At 47.7% G+C, this 17,124-nt stretch overlaps 1 protein-coding gene across 1 annotated transcript; it reads right to left on the reverse strand.

Moving 5' to 3' along the window:
• Positions 1-9,180: 9,180 nt before the first annotated feature.
• TACSTD2 (tumor associated calcium signal transducer 2) lies at positions 9,181-11,285 on the reverse strand. Its single transcript, XM_003793124.3, has one exon. It carries the CDS (start codon positions 10,943-10,945, stop codon positions 9,989-9,991), a length of 957 nt encoding a protein of 318 aa, XP_003793172.1. The 5' UTR covers positions 10,946-11,285; the 3' UTR covers positions 9,181-9,988.
• Between the last annotated feature and the right edge of the window lie 5,839 nt (positions 11,286-17,124).

Genomic DNA, 17,124 nt, shown 5'->3' on the forward strand with positions numbered 1-17,124 from the left:
ATATACACAGATACACACACATACATATACACAGATACACACACATACATATACACAGATACACACACATACGTATACACAGATACACACACATATATACACAGATACACATACATATACACAGATACACACACATACATATACACAGATACATACATATATACACAGATACACACACATATATATACAGATACACACACATACGTATACACAGATACACACACATATATACACAGATACACACACATATATACACAGATACACACACATATATACACAGATGCACACACACATATACACACATACACACACACAGATATATACACAGATACATACAGAAATACACATATACGTATATCATTAATTTTGCTTATGCTAGCTTGAATTGAGTTACCAACACTTGTAACTGAAATAGCCCTTACTACCATATCTAGTCTCCTGCTCAATCCATTTTCTCTTCTTCCTTCTCCTTCCCTTTTTTATCCTCTCTTATCCTCCTTGTCCCTCTCCCTTCTTCCTTCTTCTCCTTCTTGTTCTCTCCCCTTCTCCTTCCTCCTCCTCCTCCTTCACAGTGGCAGGTTTCCATCTGTCCTCTGGCCTCAGCCTAAACTTGACTTTCTCAACCAGATCTTCCCTAAACTACCCCCCTACTTCCATCCCAGGTAGGTCAGTTCTCCTTGCTGGCTGTTTTCGTGGGCGCCGTGTTCCCTTATAACACTTGCTCCTTGCTGGCTGTTTTCCTGGGCGCCGTGTTCCCTTATAACACTTGCTCCACATTATTGTAATTACTTATGTCACTTACTCCCCGTGTTATAACTCCACCACCACCGTGCTGAATGTAAGATCGTGGGAAGAAAAAGAACTATGTTCATTGTTGCGTTCCTGTGTCCAGCACAGCCCTGGAAAGAAGTGTGTAGCCAATGTCCATTCATAGCTTCAAATTTTCATTTGATCTTCAAAATCATGGTAAAAAAAATCATGACCAAGTGTAAGTGTTTTTATATGGCTACTAATGTTACTATGTTCTGATTAATTTTTAGCCGAAAAGCTAGTAATTGCTTTTATTTAAGATGTTCTAAATGAAATTATGATAATTTTTTAAGACTCCCCAGGTCCATCAAAGGGAGTAATTTGAAGAAGATAATTATACTCATGGAAGACGGAGATTATTGCTTTAATAGTATTTAGCAGTCTGATTACAGAAAGGGAGAACAGTTTTCCAGTTCGTGGAGTATTTTCTGAATATCTAGATTAATGTCTAAATAACACATCATCTTGAATTGTCCTTCTTGTGGGTAACTTTTTGTTATCTGATTTGTTTTCCTGATTACTAAAGCAGATTGCAATCATTGTGGAAAATATAATATGTAACAGCATAGTTGGAAGCAACAGCCACGGGCGAATCTTGTCTTTTCTACCCATATGTCTTTGGAACCAGATGTCAGCTCAGATCCCCGGCTCTTGCCCCCGAGAAGCCTCCGTATTTCCTAAGCTTTCCTTCTCAAGGTCCCTCCTGCTGGATTCCTGACTTCACTTCCCAGGGTATTTCCTTTTAACTTCATAGAAACAGCGATTCTTTTTACTAAATTTCTACGTGAACAGTACCCATATAGCACACTTGCATAACCAACTTAAACTGGAAATTGGGGGATAGAGGCAAGTAGGAATTTACATCAGAGATGCATATTCATCATGCATCTACCCCGCAGATGTTTATAACCTTTAAAATAGGCTCGGCACCTGTGGCTCAAGCGGCTAAGGTGCCAGCCACATATACCTAAGGTGGCAGGTTCAAATCCAGCCTGGGCCTGCCAAACAACAGTGACGGCTTCAACCAAAAAATAGCCGGGCATTCATTGTGATGGGCGTCTGTGGTCCCAGGTACTTGGGACGCTGAGGCAGGAGACTCGCTTGAGCCCAGGAGTTGGAAGTTGCTGTGAGCTATGATGCCACGGCACTCTACCCAGGGGGACAGCTTGAGGCTCTGTCTCAAAAAAAAAAAAAAATTAAATTAAAAAGAATTGTAAATTTATAACCTTTAAAATAAATGAAATAGGGAGTGGCACCTGTGGCTCAGTGAGTAGGGTGCCAGCCCCATATACCGAGGCAGGCATGTTCAAACCCCATCCAGCCAAACTGCAAGAAAAAATAGCTGGGTGTTTGGCAGGTGCCTGTAGTCCCAGCTACTCAGGAGGCTGAGACAAGAGAATCTCCTAAGCCCAGGAGTTGGAGGTTGCTGTGAGCTGTGATGCCATGGCACTCTACTGAGGGCAATAAAGTGAGACTCTGTCTCTAAAATATATAATAAATAAATGAATGAATGAATGAAATAGGCCAGGTCCAGTGGCTCACACCTGTAATCCCAGCACTCTGGGAGGCTGAGGCAGGTGGATTGCCTTCAGCTCAGGAGTTCAAGACTAGCTTTAGCAAGAGCAAGACCCCTGTCTCTACTAAAATTAGCCAGGCACAGTGGTGGGCACCTGGAGTCCCAGCTACTTGGAAGGTTGTAGCAAGAGAATTGCTGGAGCCCAGGAGTTTGAGGTTGTGGTGAGCCGCGATGGTGTCACTGGACTCTAGCCAGGATGACACAAAGACCCTGTCTCAAAAAATAATAATAACAATAAATGGATTATTATAATTGCCTTTGACTAGTCAAGTCACATACCAGGGATCTGAATTGGGTTGAACAGCAGCCAGCTCATCTATCCATCCATTCAATCACATAACTGTTGAACACACACCATGCTGCAGGCATGCGAGACCCTGGGAACACAAGGGGAATGAAAAGAAACCGTTTCTCTGTTTATGGAGTTGGCGTGGACCCTGTAAGCAGTTTCCCATCGCCATGACGACAGCCGGTGTTGATGAGCGCTCCTGTGTCGCGGGCGCTAGCGTGAGCGCTGTACGTGCCCTCATGCGGCTTCTCTCACCAACACTCTGAGGACATAGATGTGTTATTGCTCCCATTTTACAAATGAGGAAACTGAGGCATGGGGATTATTTAACCCCAGATTACACACTGGCAAATAGCTTGGCTACTTCCGAGTGTTGGTCACTTCCATGTCCATGCCATCTCACAGGCTAGACACGTGTACTCTCTGTTCCAACCCTCTCCTTCTCCCCAGAGGCTGGCCCCAAACAGCAGGCGCTGGTGGACAGGAACAACAGGCAGACACTTGGGCCACTGGAAAGCAGCTCTCCTGCTCTGGGGATTTGCTTACACCAATGCTTCCCTCCCCGATCTGCTCAGCAGCCCCTCACTCCTGACTTGGCCTTCCTCTCACTTTGGCAATAGTCCGGGGTGGTCATTAATCTCCATCCCTGGCTTTGACCCTTCTTGCTTCCCTGTGCCAGCTCAGTCTTGCATTTCTGACCTTGAAATCCTGACCCTTTTGCATCACTGGGCTACTTCTCTTCCCCTTTCAGTCTATCGTTTTTCCCAGGATAATCTCCACCCACAGCTTTTAAGGACTGTGTATACCAGCAATTCCCCCCTCTGGCCATAAAACATCAAGTTCTATATCCATCTCCTGGCTGGAAACCTGAACGCAACATGCCCAAAACTCATCATTTCCCTCCCACCAAGCATGTTCCCTCCTGTGTTCTCTGACGGAGAGAAAGCTGCTGTCAGCAGCCTTAGTCAACTTCCCTCCTCATCCAATGTATCTCCCCAGCACCACACTCTCCCCTCCACCTGCCCCAATCAAGCTGCCTTTCTCTCTCACCTGACCTACTCCCAGGTCCTCTGCTCTTTCCTCACCACTATTCTATTTTCAGTCTATTCCCCATGCCCAAGCCAGAGTGATCTTTTAAAAACAGACCTGGGCCTGGCACAGTGGCTCACACCTATAATCTTAGCACTTCAGGACGCCAAGATGGATGAATCACATGAACTCAGGAGTTCAAGACCAGCTGGAGTAAGAGCAAGACCCCATTTCTACTACAAATAGGAAAAAAAAAAAAAAGCTAGCCTGGCATTGTGGCAGGCACCTATAGTCCCAGCTACTGGGGAGGCTGAGGCTGGAGGATCACTTGAGCCCAAGAGTCTGAGGTTGCTGTGAGCTTTGATGCCATGGCACTCTACCCAGGGCAATGGACTGTCACACTCTATCTCAAAATACACATACACACACCCACAACCCCCAAATCTGATTGTGTCATCCCTTGCTTTAAGAAAATATTTTGCAAAGATTTTCTTCTGCTGTTGTCAGGGGAGGAGTGAGGCCGTGTCACCATGGAGAGGGGCCCCTATTTCTTCACACAAAGGTACCTACCAGCCCATTTGCAAATTTTGCACTGCAGGGCTAAGTCCAACTAAGTAAGAGGCTTATTTCTAACTTGTCTGTCCAGAGGGCACACCCTTTGTCATTAGACATTTGCATAGAAACATCTAATAGGCTTAGAAGGCCGTCCAGAGCCTGTCCCCAGCCTCTCTGCAGCCCCACTGGTATCAGTCTTCTCGCTGTCCACACTCCAGCTTTGCTGGTGTACTTGCAGGTCTTCAGACGAGCCACGCTCCCACCACTTCCGGACCTTTGCACACGCTGTTCTCCTACCAAAATGCTTTTCTTCATACGTAAGTAGCACCTGCACACGCCTGGCATCTCCGATCAAGCACCATCCCTCGAGGGTGTGGCTCCCACAACCAGGTCAGAACATTCCATATTTGCTTTTCTTTCTTTAGAGCACTCGTTTTTAAATTGTGCCCTCACTTGTGATTATGTAGCTAATGAATGTCCCTGTTCTAGCCTTTAAGTTCATTAAAGACAGAAAAACTCTAAAAAGGATTCTTAGCCGTAAGCCACAGAAACTCAAGAATAAAAGGAATTTATGGGAAAATGTGGGGGTAAGTTCACATAGTCGATGGAAAACTAAGGAACCAGGTGTGGCTGGGCAGCAGGGGACATGGCCAAGCTTAAACCACAGGGCACCCCAGTGGGATGCTCCGTGCTGCTGCTGCCACTGGACACTTGGCACCTGAGGAGCAGCTGTCCTCTTGCCAAAGCCGCTGCTGCTGTAATTTCCCAGCTGGCCTGAATTACGGCTTCCCCGTCCTCTAAACCAGTGTCCCAGGCAGGAGAGGTTCAGTTTGCTGAGTCATGTCACACGCCCACATCCCACCTGCCCAGGAGCAGGACCGTGCTGCCCCCACCAAGTTTCACATAATGGGGATACGTCTCCCATTGAGAAGCTTGTGGGGATGCCAGGTAAGGAAAAATGAACAGCAGAAAAAGCCTACCTATTCATCACATGTGCCCCAAATTAGTATGCTATCTGGCATGAAATAAGACAAAAAATATTGGAATAAATGAGTGGTCGACATTCAGCATCTTTAAAGACACAGGCTGTCCAATGTGGGACTGCTTCAGGGTAACCACTCCTGGCCACTGGGGCCACTGGCCATGCTGACTGCTCAAACGTTCAGCCCCACTGGGGTGATATGAGGAGACAGGAGTTCTGCAAGCTAGAGTGGCTGGACAGTATTAGACCCATGTTATGATGCAGAGGTGAGTTTCATGGAGCTGAACTGCTGCAGTCAAGGTGACACAGCTGGACACTGAAGGCTCATCTGCTGACCGAGGCTGGTGTTTTTCCCCACCTTTTGTACAGGTTGTTCCAAAGCATGTGATGATGTGCGTCCCACCAGAATACCGGGCACAGGATTCCTCCAGATGACAATGGCAGATAACAAGAGCAGATTCCTCCTGCCAGATAACAACGGCACTGAGAGTGCTGAGGGCCCCAGGCCCCTAACAGGTTGCATGGGATCCACTCCAGATCCCTTTCCTTCCGAGGAGATGAGACAGCTTGATAGGCTGAGCTGCCTATTTGTGACACTGCCAGTTAATGTGCTCAGACTGTCACTCTGGATCCCTTTTCTTTTTCTTCTTCTTCTCAGCCCGTTTCAGCCTCCTGGAATGGCACGGAACTGACCATCCTCACCCAAACTGAAGGCACCTGGCTTACTGTGGTGCCAGGGAACACAGGTCCCCTGTTCCCAGTGTAAGTCCCAGACAGTAGATGGGCCCTGCCCTCCTCCAACAGCTCCTTCCTTGAGCTCACCATAAAAGGCAACACTGAAACCTCTCATGGTTTAGCAATTTAGCAATGACAGGGAATGGTTCTGGAGGGGAATTACAACTGGGAGATGTCCATCAGACTTGCTAGTTTTTGTTTGGTTTTATAGACAGGGTCTTACTCTTGTCACCCAGGCTACATTGCAGTGGTGTCATCATAGCTCACAGCAACCTCAAACCTCTGGGCTCACATGAGCTTCCTGTCCCAGCCTCCTGAGTAGCTGAGACTACAGGTGCCCACCACCACACCTGCCTAGTTTTTCTATTTTTAGTAGAGAAGGGATCTATCTCACTCCTGCTCAGGTTGGAATCAAACTCCTAAGCCCAAGTGATCCTCCCTCCTCGGCTCCCAGAGTACTAGGATTATAGGTGTGAGCCACTGTGCCCAGCCTAGGACGTAATACTAGTTATGAAAGAAACCTATCTAGTTCCCAAATGATCCTTCATTTTATATCAACAGGTAGCCTTGAAGGTTGCTCTAGTCCCCTTAAACCAGAGCTCTAGAGTCAGAAATATCACCTTAAAAAAGTGGAAATTCTGTTCACATTCCCTTGGGAAGAGTTCAACTCATTACTAGTAATTTTTTCTCCCAAGTTCTTGGGGGTAATTTGCTGTAGTTCTAGCAAGAGTAACCATTTACTAAACACACGCTCAACTAGGAGACTAACCAGGGAGGCAAGTGCGACAAACATCGGACAGGATGGAGTCCAGGTACTGGAGCTCTGGGGTGTCTCTGTAACTTGGGCAAACCCATCCTCCTCTCTAAGCTTGTTTTCTCACCTGTAGAACGGGCACGTCAGGATAAATGATCCTCTAAGCTCCTTTTAGTTCTGACATTCTGTGATTCTACTTGGGAAACAATGAAGCAAAAAATACATAAGCACGGGAGGAAACGGCTGATCCTAAAATTGGCTCCAATAAGGAAATAACAAGACTAGAGAAAGCCCTGGTGACCCACACAAGGAAATCGGCCCAGCCTCCCTCCTGGGAAGGCGCAGAAGACAGGTTGCGACTCGCTGGATGAGCCACACCTGCTCCTCACATTCCTTCCAAGGGCAGCCCGGGCCTGAATCACACCAGAAACTGTAAATTGAGAGCACAAAGCAGAGGGTGGGATCCTGGAGATGGATGCTAAACCCATTAAGATAGCTGCTTGTGAAGTCCTATCTTTAGCAAACTGAGTTTCAAAACAGAAGCACCAGGTGACTCTTCCTTGGAAGAAATGAGTGAAAAAAGGTGCTTTAACCTGCTAGCTGCTCGGGCCAAGAAGCTAAAGGCAAAGGCTCTAAGCCCTGGCTTCGACACATGGAGAACTCAAGCCTCTACAAACCTCAGTATTCTGGCATGAGACATGGGTACAACCTAGAGCAGAGCAAATTTAAAATATACTGAACTCTCCACGAAAGACCTAGATTGTCCTAGGTACATATCAGAGACTTCATTTGATCCTCACAATAGTGAGAGGGGGATTTGTAGTTTCATTTAACAGATGAGGAAATAGGGGAGTTAAGGGACTCCCTGGTCCAACACAGCAGGGTTTGAATCACGTTTGTCCACACCAATTATTTCCAGTAACTCAATCTCTCAGAGTCTATGTATCAAAGTGCCTTGCAAACTCGAAGCGCTATAAAGTGCAAGAAGCTGGGGTCCTGAATTGAAGCAGAAACTTAACATTGTCCAGAAGTGACGTTTCCATGGAGGAAGGGATTTTTTTCAGGAAGTCTCCTTTGTTCAGCTACCCACTCTCAATCCTTAATTTATTTATCTTCTAGGCAGTCAAGTGAGTTTTTGAGAAGTGCCTCTTGAAACAATGAAGCTCTCTAGTTCCAGCTGTGCCACACAAACAGTAACCTTGAGAAATCACTTGCTCTTTTCATCCCTGACCTGAGCGGTTAGGTCAGGGGTGATGGCCAAGGCTGCTTCCTCTAAGGCACTTCAGTGACTCAGAGAAGTGGGAAGCGCCCAGCCACGCTCACTCTCATTGTTAGGGAGCCCATTCTAACCTCAAATGCTGTGCCATCCTTCTCACCACGGAGAGCCAGCCCACATCCACCCTCTCCCTTTGGTGAATCACACCTGAAACAAGGGTTAGGGCCTGGAGGGAGTCCCTCCCTAGCTGGAGAAGTTACAGACTTTGAGATTTAAGGCACTCCTAAACATTCACTGCATGGGTGCATGACCAGCCACAAAGCCAAGCTCAGAGGACAGGGGCTGAGAGCTACCTCCTCCCAGTTCTTACCAATGTTTTGGTCTTGAGGGGTCCTCACAGGCTACAGCCAGGAAGGGAGGAGGGGCATGGGATAGATTCCAGGGGAAGAAGCTGACATCCTGGATCTAGCTTATTTGTTGTTGGAAACTCCATATACCAACCTCCTATGTACCCACTTACTGTTGCATCAATAATTTGTTGCAACAGTAACTTGCTCACCTGTGGCCTATCCCACAGCTACACACAAAAATGAATGTGAATAAATGAGAAGAAGAGATAAATGGAAAGGAGGGGCTAGTTTTTACAGCTGATAGGAAATACAGGTTTCTAAAGCACATTATTTATAACCATCTTAGGAAGCCAACCTATGCACGCCGGCGACCACATCATAGCCCCCTCCATAGACTGGCTGTCATTATGTGGGAAAGTCATTTAATCTTACAGCCACAACACTTTGAGATTAAGTAATATGCCCAAGGGCGAAATAGCCCTCTATGACACAGATGGCATAATACCATCTATGTCAGAGTAGGGACAGGATTCAAAGGAGCTATAGCTGGAGTGAAACAAATCTGAGTGTTTCCCTTTCCACGGGTGAAAAGCCTTGTTGAGCAATGACCAGAGGCTGGCACCCTTTTATACAAAAACATCTAGTTTCAGCCTCCTTCCTCAAGTTCACCCTGCTGCAGTTTAAAGGTTTCTGAATAATCTTACTGAAATAGCATTTACACTGGCCAGTTAGGAGATCTTAGGACACTTAGAGTTGCGAGGTGAAGTGCTCGCTTCTGCAAAAAAAGCGTTAGAATTTGAAATACAAAAAGTACAAACCATAGGAAATTAGACAGAGGAGACCAAAGTGATGTGGATCTGGAGGGAGTTTTCACAAATTCCATCTTTTGGTTTGTGCCTTTCCCATATTTTATTAAACGTATGTTTTTTTAAAAAAAATCACAAAGACAACATATGTACAAACATTTTACAAAAGAAAACATGGCTAACACCGGCTGTGGAGAGGACAAGCTGAAGGACAGACATTGACTTTCTGGGATAGCGTCCTTAAACAAAGCCATCTAAAACGTGTTTTGATCAGAGGGACTTTATGTAACAGATGCCATCAGTGTGACCTAATTCTTTGTGCCCTCAATGAATCCCAAACAATAAAAAAAATTAACAAATAAATAAAAAATAAACTGTGTTGGGCAGCTGAAACAGGCTTCTTTCCTGGTGACAAGTGTATGGGGTCAGTAACGCAAACGATGGTAAATGAGGACAGTAGCGAGGCCCAGGTAACGAACTCCTCATTAGAAGGGCCGTGATGTAACTGGAGTTCATCGAGTAACAGTAAGAGCGCTTTCTCCCATCTAAACTCACCTAGGCCTTCAAACTCTGTTCCCTCACTTGCAAAGCATGCTCGGCTGTCACACAGACACCTGCTTCTTCACACAGAACGCTGGGCCATCCTTGCCTTAACGCGCCCCGTCAGGTTTCTCGTTGGACCGAAAAGGAAGGAATTTTAGAAATGCTTCCTTCAAGACAGAGGTCAGAAAGAGAGGCGACCCTGAGACCAGGATCTATTAAACTTGGTGTGTGCGCAAAGGGGGTGCAGGGGGAAGGCAGGCGCATGGGAGAAATGGCCCCTGTAGGCCAGGTCTGGAAGATGCGAGGATCCGGTATCCCACCCCATTCACTGCCCGCCCGGTACCTACAAGCTCGGTTCCTTTCTCAACTCCCCCAGTTCCTTAATCTCCACCTTCTTGTACTTCCCCGACTTCCTCCGGTTGGAGATGACCAGGACCACCACGCCGGCGACCACGGCCAGCACGACCACCACGATGACGGCGATGAGGCCGGCGGTGAGGCGCTTCATGGAGAACTGCGGGGGCTTCTCGTCCAGGTAGTAGATGAGCGTCCGCTCCACCTCCAGGGGCTCGCCGCGCACGCTCAAGTCCAGGCCGCGGCGGCCGTGGAACAGCGACTCGCCCTTGACGTCCCTCTCGAAGTAGTAGGCGGCGTCGGCGATGTCCACGTCGCCGGGGCCCTTCTGCGACGCATTCTGCCGCAGCTCGATCTGGATGGTGGGGTGCTCGTAGTGCACGGCCGCCACGAAGCGGGGCTGCAGCCGGTAGCGCTCGCGGAAGAGCCTGCGCAGCTCGGCGTCCAGGTCGGAGTGGTTGAAGGCGCGCGCGGCCGCGCGGTGGCGCAGGTCGATGAGGATGTGGTGCGTGCGCACCAGCTCGTCGCAGCGCAGGCTCAGGTCGCCCTTGTCGGTGCGGCGCACGCCCACCGAGTTCACGCACCAGCACACCGACGTCTGGTTGCACTGGCGCGCCTTGAAGCGCCCCTGGGGGTCGCAGTCGGGGTCGTAGAGCCCGTCGTTGTCCACCAGCGCGTGCTCGCTCGGCTTCACCAGCCCGCGGCCGTCCCGGGGGCGGCTCATGCGCGCCTTGAGCAGCAGGCACTTGGAGGTCAGCGTGGAGCAGTCGACCTCCACCCCGGAGCCCAGCGCGCGGCACCGGCAGCGGCCGCCCGGGCCGTCGGGGCTGCACACCGTCATCTTGTTGGTGGGACACGTGCAGTTGTCCTGCGCGGCCGCGTGGCGGGTCGCCGCGACCAGCACCAGCAGCAGCAGCGGGGCCGCGAGCCCCGGACCCCGGGCCATGGCGGGGCGAAGGAGAAGGTAGCGCTGACCGGACGCGGCGGGCGGACGGGGCGCGGGATGCGGCGGGGCTCCGGCGTCCGGGAAAGTCTGCGGGCTCTGCCACCCGGCCGCTCCCTCCCGCTCTTATACTCGGCAGGACCTGCCCGGCTGGTTCCGCCGCCGACTTACCCGCTGGTATTTGGGTGACACATCCCGCCTCCCACCCTCTCCAGTCCCACGAATGGCCCGGCCAGCCCTGCGCCGCCTGCGATAGGATCAGGGGAGGGGAAGCTGCTCCCACCTCCTCCCGACCGAAAGCCGAGAGGAAAACCGATACTCACCTGCCCGCGGCGGGGGACCCGCCCCCAGCCCGCGCGGCCCTACCCGGGGAGGGACCCGCCCTCCGCGCGGCCTTCTGCGCGGGACCTTGGGCGTCCCGGCAGCTCTGGAGCAGGGAGTCTAAGCAAAGTATGGTTCGCGACAGTCGCGCTCTCCCCTCCCCGTCCCCCGCAGTCTTTCCCCAGGTCTTAAGTAGGACACATTTATCCAGTTTACACTTCACAAGCATTATCTCATCCTCGTGCCAGTCCTGACAGGTATGGACTGTCAGACCCATTCTACAGGCGATGCCAACGAGGCTTAGAGAGCTGAGGTCACCCAGCCATCAGTCTCCTGGATTGGGGTCTCTGGTACCTGTCTGGCTGTTTTAAAATAAATGCTTGTGGAATCCAAGTGTTGCAGCATCTGAAGGGAAGTTAGGGACGCCGTTCTCAGATTTACCATATCACGGGTAAATTCCAGGTGTCCAGGCGTCGTCCAATGTATTGAAAGTTTGGTTAAGCGCTAATTTTCTCTCCTTTCACATTATACGTATTTATGTGTGCACTTGGCACAGGGAGACAAAAAAGAAATTCTTAAGGAGCCAGCAAGACTGTACGGAGATTTTTGTGCAATTTAATTCTGAAAGAGCAGATCATTGCTTTTTTTTTTTTCTGTATCCCACACAAGTAGCTGAGCTAGTGCAAAAAATGAGAGAATGGAGCCTGTGAGAAATTGCCTGTCTGCCCAGTGTGGCTGCTTTCATGGGACAGAGGGGTTGCAGTCTCTTTGAATCATTGAGAAAGTCCAGGATTTCAAAGCCGTGGTGAAATTAACAATAATTAGCAAGCTATAATTACTCCCAGGCCCTCGTCAAAGCACGTTTTATATATTCAGCATTTAATAAGCACCAGCAGGAGTGCAAGGGGGTTGTTAGCAGATGAAAGCCAGCCGGACCTCCGTCCCATTAATTTTTAAGCAATTGCCAAGGCAGGTTAGATGGAAATATATTATTCTGCCTTTACAGATAGAGGCAGTGGAGACATGTGAGGGACAATTTCCCACCCCCAAACTCCAGTATTGTGGGATACTTCTCTGTGCTGAATCCCCACTGTCTCTGGTCAGGTCTTCCTTGAACAAACAGCCTGGCTAGCATCCAGTTTATTTTTTCTTCTCTAATCCCAGTGCACCCTACCTCTGAGTAGGCTTTATAAATCACAAATTCGTGCCCATCTCCTCTCTGCTAAGAACCTTTAAAACCCAGGATAAAATTTGTACTTCTTAAATTAATACTTGAGATCATTACTCCATGACCCCAATGGCAAGCTACTTAACTTCTCTGTGCGTTAGTTTCCCCATCTGTAAAATGGGTATAATAAAAGTACCGGTCTTACAAGGGAGGTATGTGGATTAATGTGGATGTCTGTTGTATCTGCACATGGTAAGCAGTGGATAGGGGTTAACTGCCCTCAGAGGTGTCATCATCATCACTTTGCTTCTGCTAATGTTTCCAGCCTTCCTCGTGTTTTCAGACCTTTGCAAACCCTTTCTTTCTTTACTGCATAAGTGTGCCTTCCACTCAGCTCTTTGGTCACCTCCAGGAAGCATTCCCTGATCAGGTCCTCCCTGTTGTGCTCAGGGATGTGTCTCCTGTAAGCTTTCTTTATCCTGTACATAAAGCTATATTAACTTTTCTGGCCTTTTGGCCTCTCATTTTTTTTTTGGTAGTTTTTGGCCGGGAGCTGGGTTTGAACCTGCCACCTCCGGCATACGGGCCCAGCACCCTACTCCTTTGAGCCAGAGGCGCCGCCCTGCCCTCTCATTTTTAAAATGGGTATAATACAGTCTGTTTCAGAGGTTATTCTGAGACTCAAATTGGAGTAGATAACTTTGTAAACTCTAAACTTCTGTTAATATATTAGATTGCATTTTTATATTATATTTAAAATATCTCTGGCCAGGCACAGTGGCTGACACCTGTAATCCTGGCACTCTGGGAGGCTGAGGTGGGTGGATCACTTAAGCTCATGAGTTTGAGACCAGCCTGAGCAAGAGTGAGACCCTGTCTCTACTAAAAATGAAAGTCTGAGGCAAGAGAACTGCTTGAGCCCAAGAGTTTGAGGTTGCTATGAGCTATGACGCCACGGCACTCTACCGAGGGCAACAAAGTGAGACTCTGTCTGAAAAAAATAAAATATCTCTCCTGTTTTCTCACTTTTCCAGCTATTGACTAGGTAGCCACAGTCCTTTATAACTGGTAGAGACACCTGCTTGTCATTTTCCTAGGTCCCAGGCTGGCTAGAGGAAAGCTGAAGCTGACAACAGAAGGTTCTCAGGGCCCAGGAGTATATGTAATGGCGCCATTGATTACTTAGCTAGGGCAGATCCAAATGATCGTGCATTACAGGGCCTAGTGCCCTGAGATTTCCAAACCTCTGCCTCTTCCAGTTATGTTAGGTACAGGGAAAATGGGAATAAAAGGAGTCCAGCCTCATACCCTCTATGGAAGAGTCAGTCATCGATGACCTTTCTCCCCTCCCTGCCTCACTTCCTGAAATTCTGTGGTTCTGCCATCACAAACACCAGGATGAGTTCATTAAGTAAACACAGTCTCGGCTCCGATTCTCTTTATTTCCTGTCTACTTCTACAAAATATTACATATCAGCTTTCTCTCTTTGTATTTTAAAATTTTAATTTAAAAATAGTTAATAAAAAGTATTCCATCAACTCAAGCTTATCAAGTGTTTGTAAGGGACAGGAACCACATCTGAGCACTGTAACCCCAGCACCAGATTTACTAGGTACTAAGTAATGTGTACTAGATTAATGGACATACACAATTATCCGTTCTCTGGCCAGAATGTTATAATTATCAATATATTCTCCCAGGATCCTTCAGGTTAACCATTTTAATACTTTCTTGGTCTACATCCCACCATCTAACCTAACCGTGACTCTATCCCAACTCTAACCCACCTTCTAAACACCCAGATTCAAGAAATTCTGGGTGGTGATAGCCTGAGTGTGACTTTTGGTTTTACGTATGATTCTAAACTTTTATCAGCCTCGTGGCTGTAGGTAGAAGGGATGTGATCTGATGAGGCCAAGAGCAGGCAGGAGTTTTATAGGGAAGTAGGTAGTATAACATAAAGACAATGGATTTGGGGTCCAGTGAGACTTAGGCTCAAATTCTGGCTTCACACTACTCACTTCAGTGTGGTTTTGAGCAAATTATTTCACCACTCTGGCCCTCAGCTTCCTAATTATAAAACAGGGGTAATAATGCCTGTGTTGCCCCAGTGTCTCCGAAAAGGGTGGCTTCCCACCTTGTTATTAAGAACGCTTTTTTCCCCCATCGAACTTAATGCTTCAGCTATTCTTGTTCTCTGTTCTGTAAACTCTTGGTAGTTATCTGATTCTCCTTAGTGTAAGACCAAGACCAACATGTGTGAGTTTTATATTAAAGGGCATGGTATACAAAAACAAAACATGAAAATAAAACTGTGTTTGATGAATTAAAAAAAAAAAAAACCCTCGTCCCCCCAGAATTATTTTAATGATCCAAGATAAAGAATTTAAAACACCCAACACAGTATTTGGCAAGTAGTAAGCAAAATAATCTTAGCTATCATTATCCACCATCTTAGGCATGTGAGCTTGCTTTGAGATCATTAAAGGGTTCTGCACAAGGCCTGCAATTATGGGGACTGTGGAAGATCAAGTCCAAGGAGCCAGGTGCTAAGTAGGAGAGCTGCCTGAGTGCTCCCATCATCCCCTGACCTTCTGCATGCAGGAATATATGGCACATCTAGATACAGATAATGCTTTGATTTTAATTTTTAAATTTTTTTCTTGAGACATTCTCATTCTGTTGCCCAAGCTAGAATGCCCTAGCATCATAGCACACAGCAACCTCAAACTCCTGGGTTCCAGTAATCCTTCTGACTTGCTGGGACTACAGGCCCAGCTAATTTTTCTATTTTTGGTAGAGGCAGGTCTTGTTCTTGCTCAAGCAGTCCACCCGCCTCGGCGTCCCAGAATGCCAGTATTACAGGTGCGAGCTACCTGGCCCAGACAGTGATTTAGCCCATTTGTTCCCATTATCTGCTGGAATCCCGACAATGCCCCTGGAGGTTAGGCAGGGAGGGGGAGGGGAAACTTGCCCAAGGTCAAGTGCTGAGTGCAGACCTAGAATCCAGACTCCAGACCAAACATGTACATAGAAATGTACAAAGATGAAACTAACAAAAGGGATGAATGGGGTTAGAACCTCATCTCATAATTCTCAAATTGTTTTTTTTTCTTTCCCTTACTTGTATAAATATTTTTAGAAAGTTCTGATTTCATGATCAAATAGATAATCGTGTCAGGCAAAACTGTGGGCCTATACCTGAAAACCCGCGGACATATGTGATTAACCACCAATTCCTGGTACTTTGGAGTGGAAGTCACCCCCTGTTGTCTCTGCTACAAAAGAACAGCCTATGCCTGAACTGTGCACTGTCGCTTAGTCGCCACAGACCCTGGGCAGGTTCTTCCCTTTGGTTTCGTTTTGTCCAAAATAAGGACAATGGCCGGCAGTGGTTCATGCCTGTAATACTAGCACGAGGCTGAGGCGGGAAGACTGCTTAAGCTCAGGAGTTCAAGACCAGCCTGAGCAAGAGTGAGACCCTGTTCCTACTAAAAAAATTAGCAGGGATTCTGGCAGGCACCTGTAGTCCCAGCTATTAGGGAGGATGAAGCAAGAGATCTCCTGAGCACAAGAGTCTGAGGTTGCTGTGATTTATGATGCCATGGCACTCTACCCAGGTGATGGAGTGAGAATCTGTCTCAAAAAAAAGAAAGAAAGAAAAAGGAGCATGGTTACCTCGTAAAGACACAGTGAGGATCCCGCGGCCTGGTGCCCTACACTGTGCGGGGAGGGTCTTCACTCTTCTTTCTGGCCTGACCACTGTCAGCATCTTCCTCTAAGGAGCGCCTTTTGAGACAGTGACGTGCCAGAAGGTCAGTCGGGGTTTCCCTTCTCAGAGGGAGCTTGGAGTTTTAGGAGGAGGGGTGACTCTCCAGCCAGAATAGAGAAAACGCACAGAGAGAAGTCAGCTGTGGTGACAGCTGGGGGTGGAGGAAGGAGACCTCAAGAAATGGAACATAGAACGAAAGTCAGCCCGCGGGCCAGGACACACACGCGGGAAAAGGAAGGACTAGGGGAGGGGCGAACCACTGGTCTTCACTGTTTCATGTCTTCAAAAATGTGACTCAAGTAGAGAAAAACATAAGGATTCCCAAGAGTCAGGGCAGGGTACATCCGTATTTTTTTCTTTGCTTAAAATGCCCATAATTAAAAAAGAAAAAAATTCAAGTCAGGTCAATCCCTCAAAGTAAGTGTATAAGGAAGTTTCTGGGGATAAAGTTTCTCTTTCTACTGCTTCTCATCTTTTTCTCCATTTCCATAGTTTCCGTTATTAATATAAATTGCCATTTATTGATCACTCTGTTATACACTCCCCATCATCCCCCCAGCAACTCTACCAAATACTCTTGTCCTTATTCTCTTGATCAGGAAGCTGAGGCTTCAGGTCACAAAGAAATCTGTCCAGGAGGAATTTAAACCCAGGCCTGCGGGCAGGAACATTTCTCCAGGACACAGTTTAGCCTCGGGCTGAAGGGTCATGACTGAGGGAGAGAGAGACGGTCTGAGACTCAGGATGGTGAAGTAGGTGTGGGCTGGTCCCGCTGCCCAGTGAATGTTGGACTTCTCATTTTTCTGAGAAGATAATACATTTCTCTGTTTGTGCTTGCTTAATTTGGGTGGGGTCCTACTCTGGTTTTTTGGGGGGTTTTCTTAGGAAAGATTGCCTGTGACATCCATGGTTCCTGGTTT

The sequence above is a fragment of the Otolemur garnettii genome, unplaced genomic scaffold (genome assembly GCF_000181295.1).
Source record: "Otolemur garnettii isolate 467f Iridium unplaced genomic scaffold, OtoGar3 scaffold00066, whole genome shotgun sequence".
Classification (NCBI taxonomy): domain Eukaryota; kingdom Metazoa; phylum Chordata; class Mammalia; order Primates; family Galagidae; genus Otolemur; species Otolemur garnettii.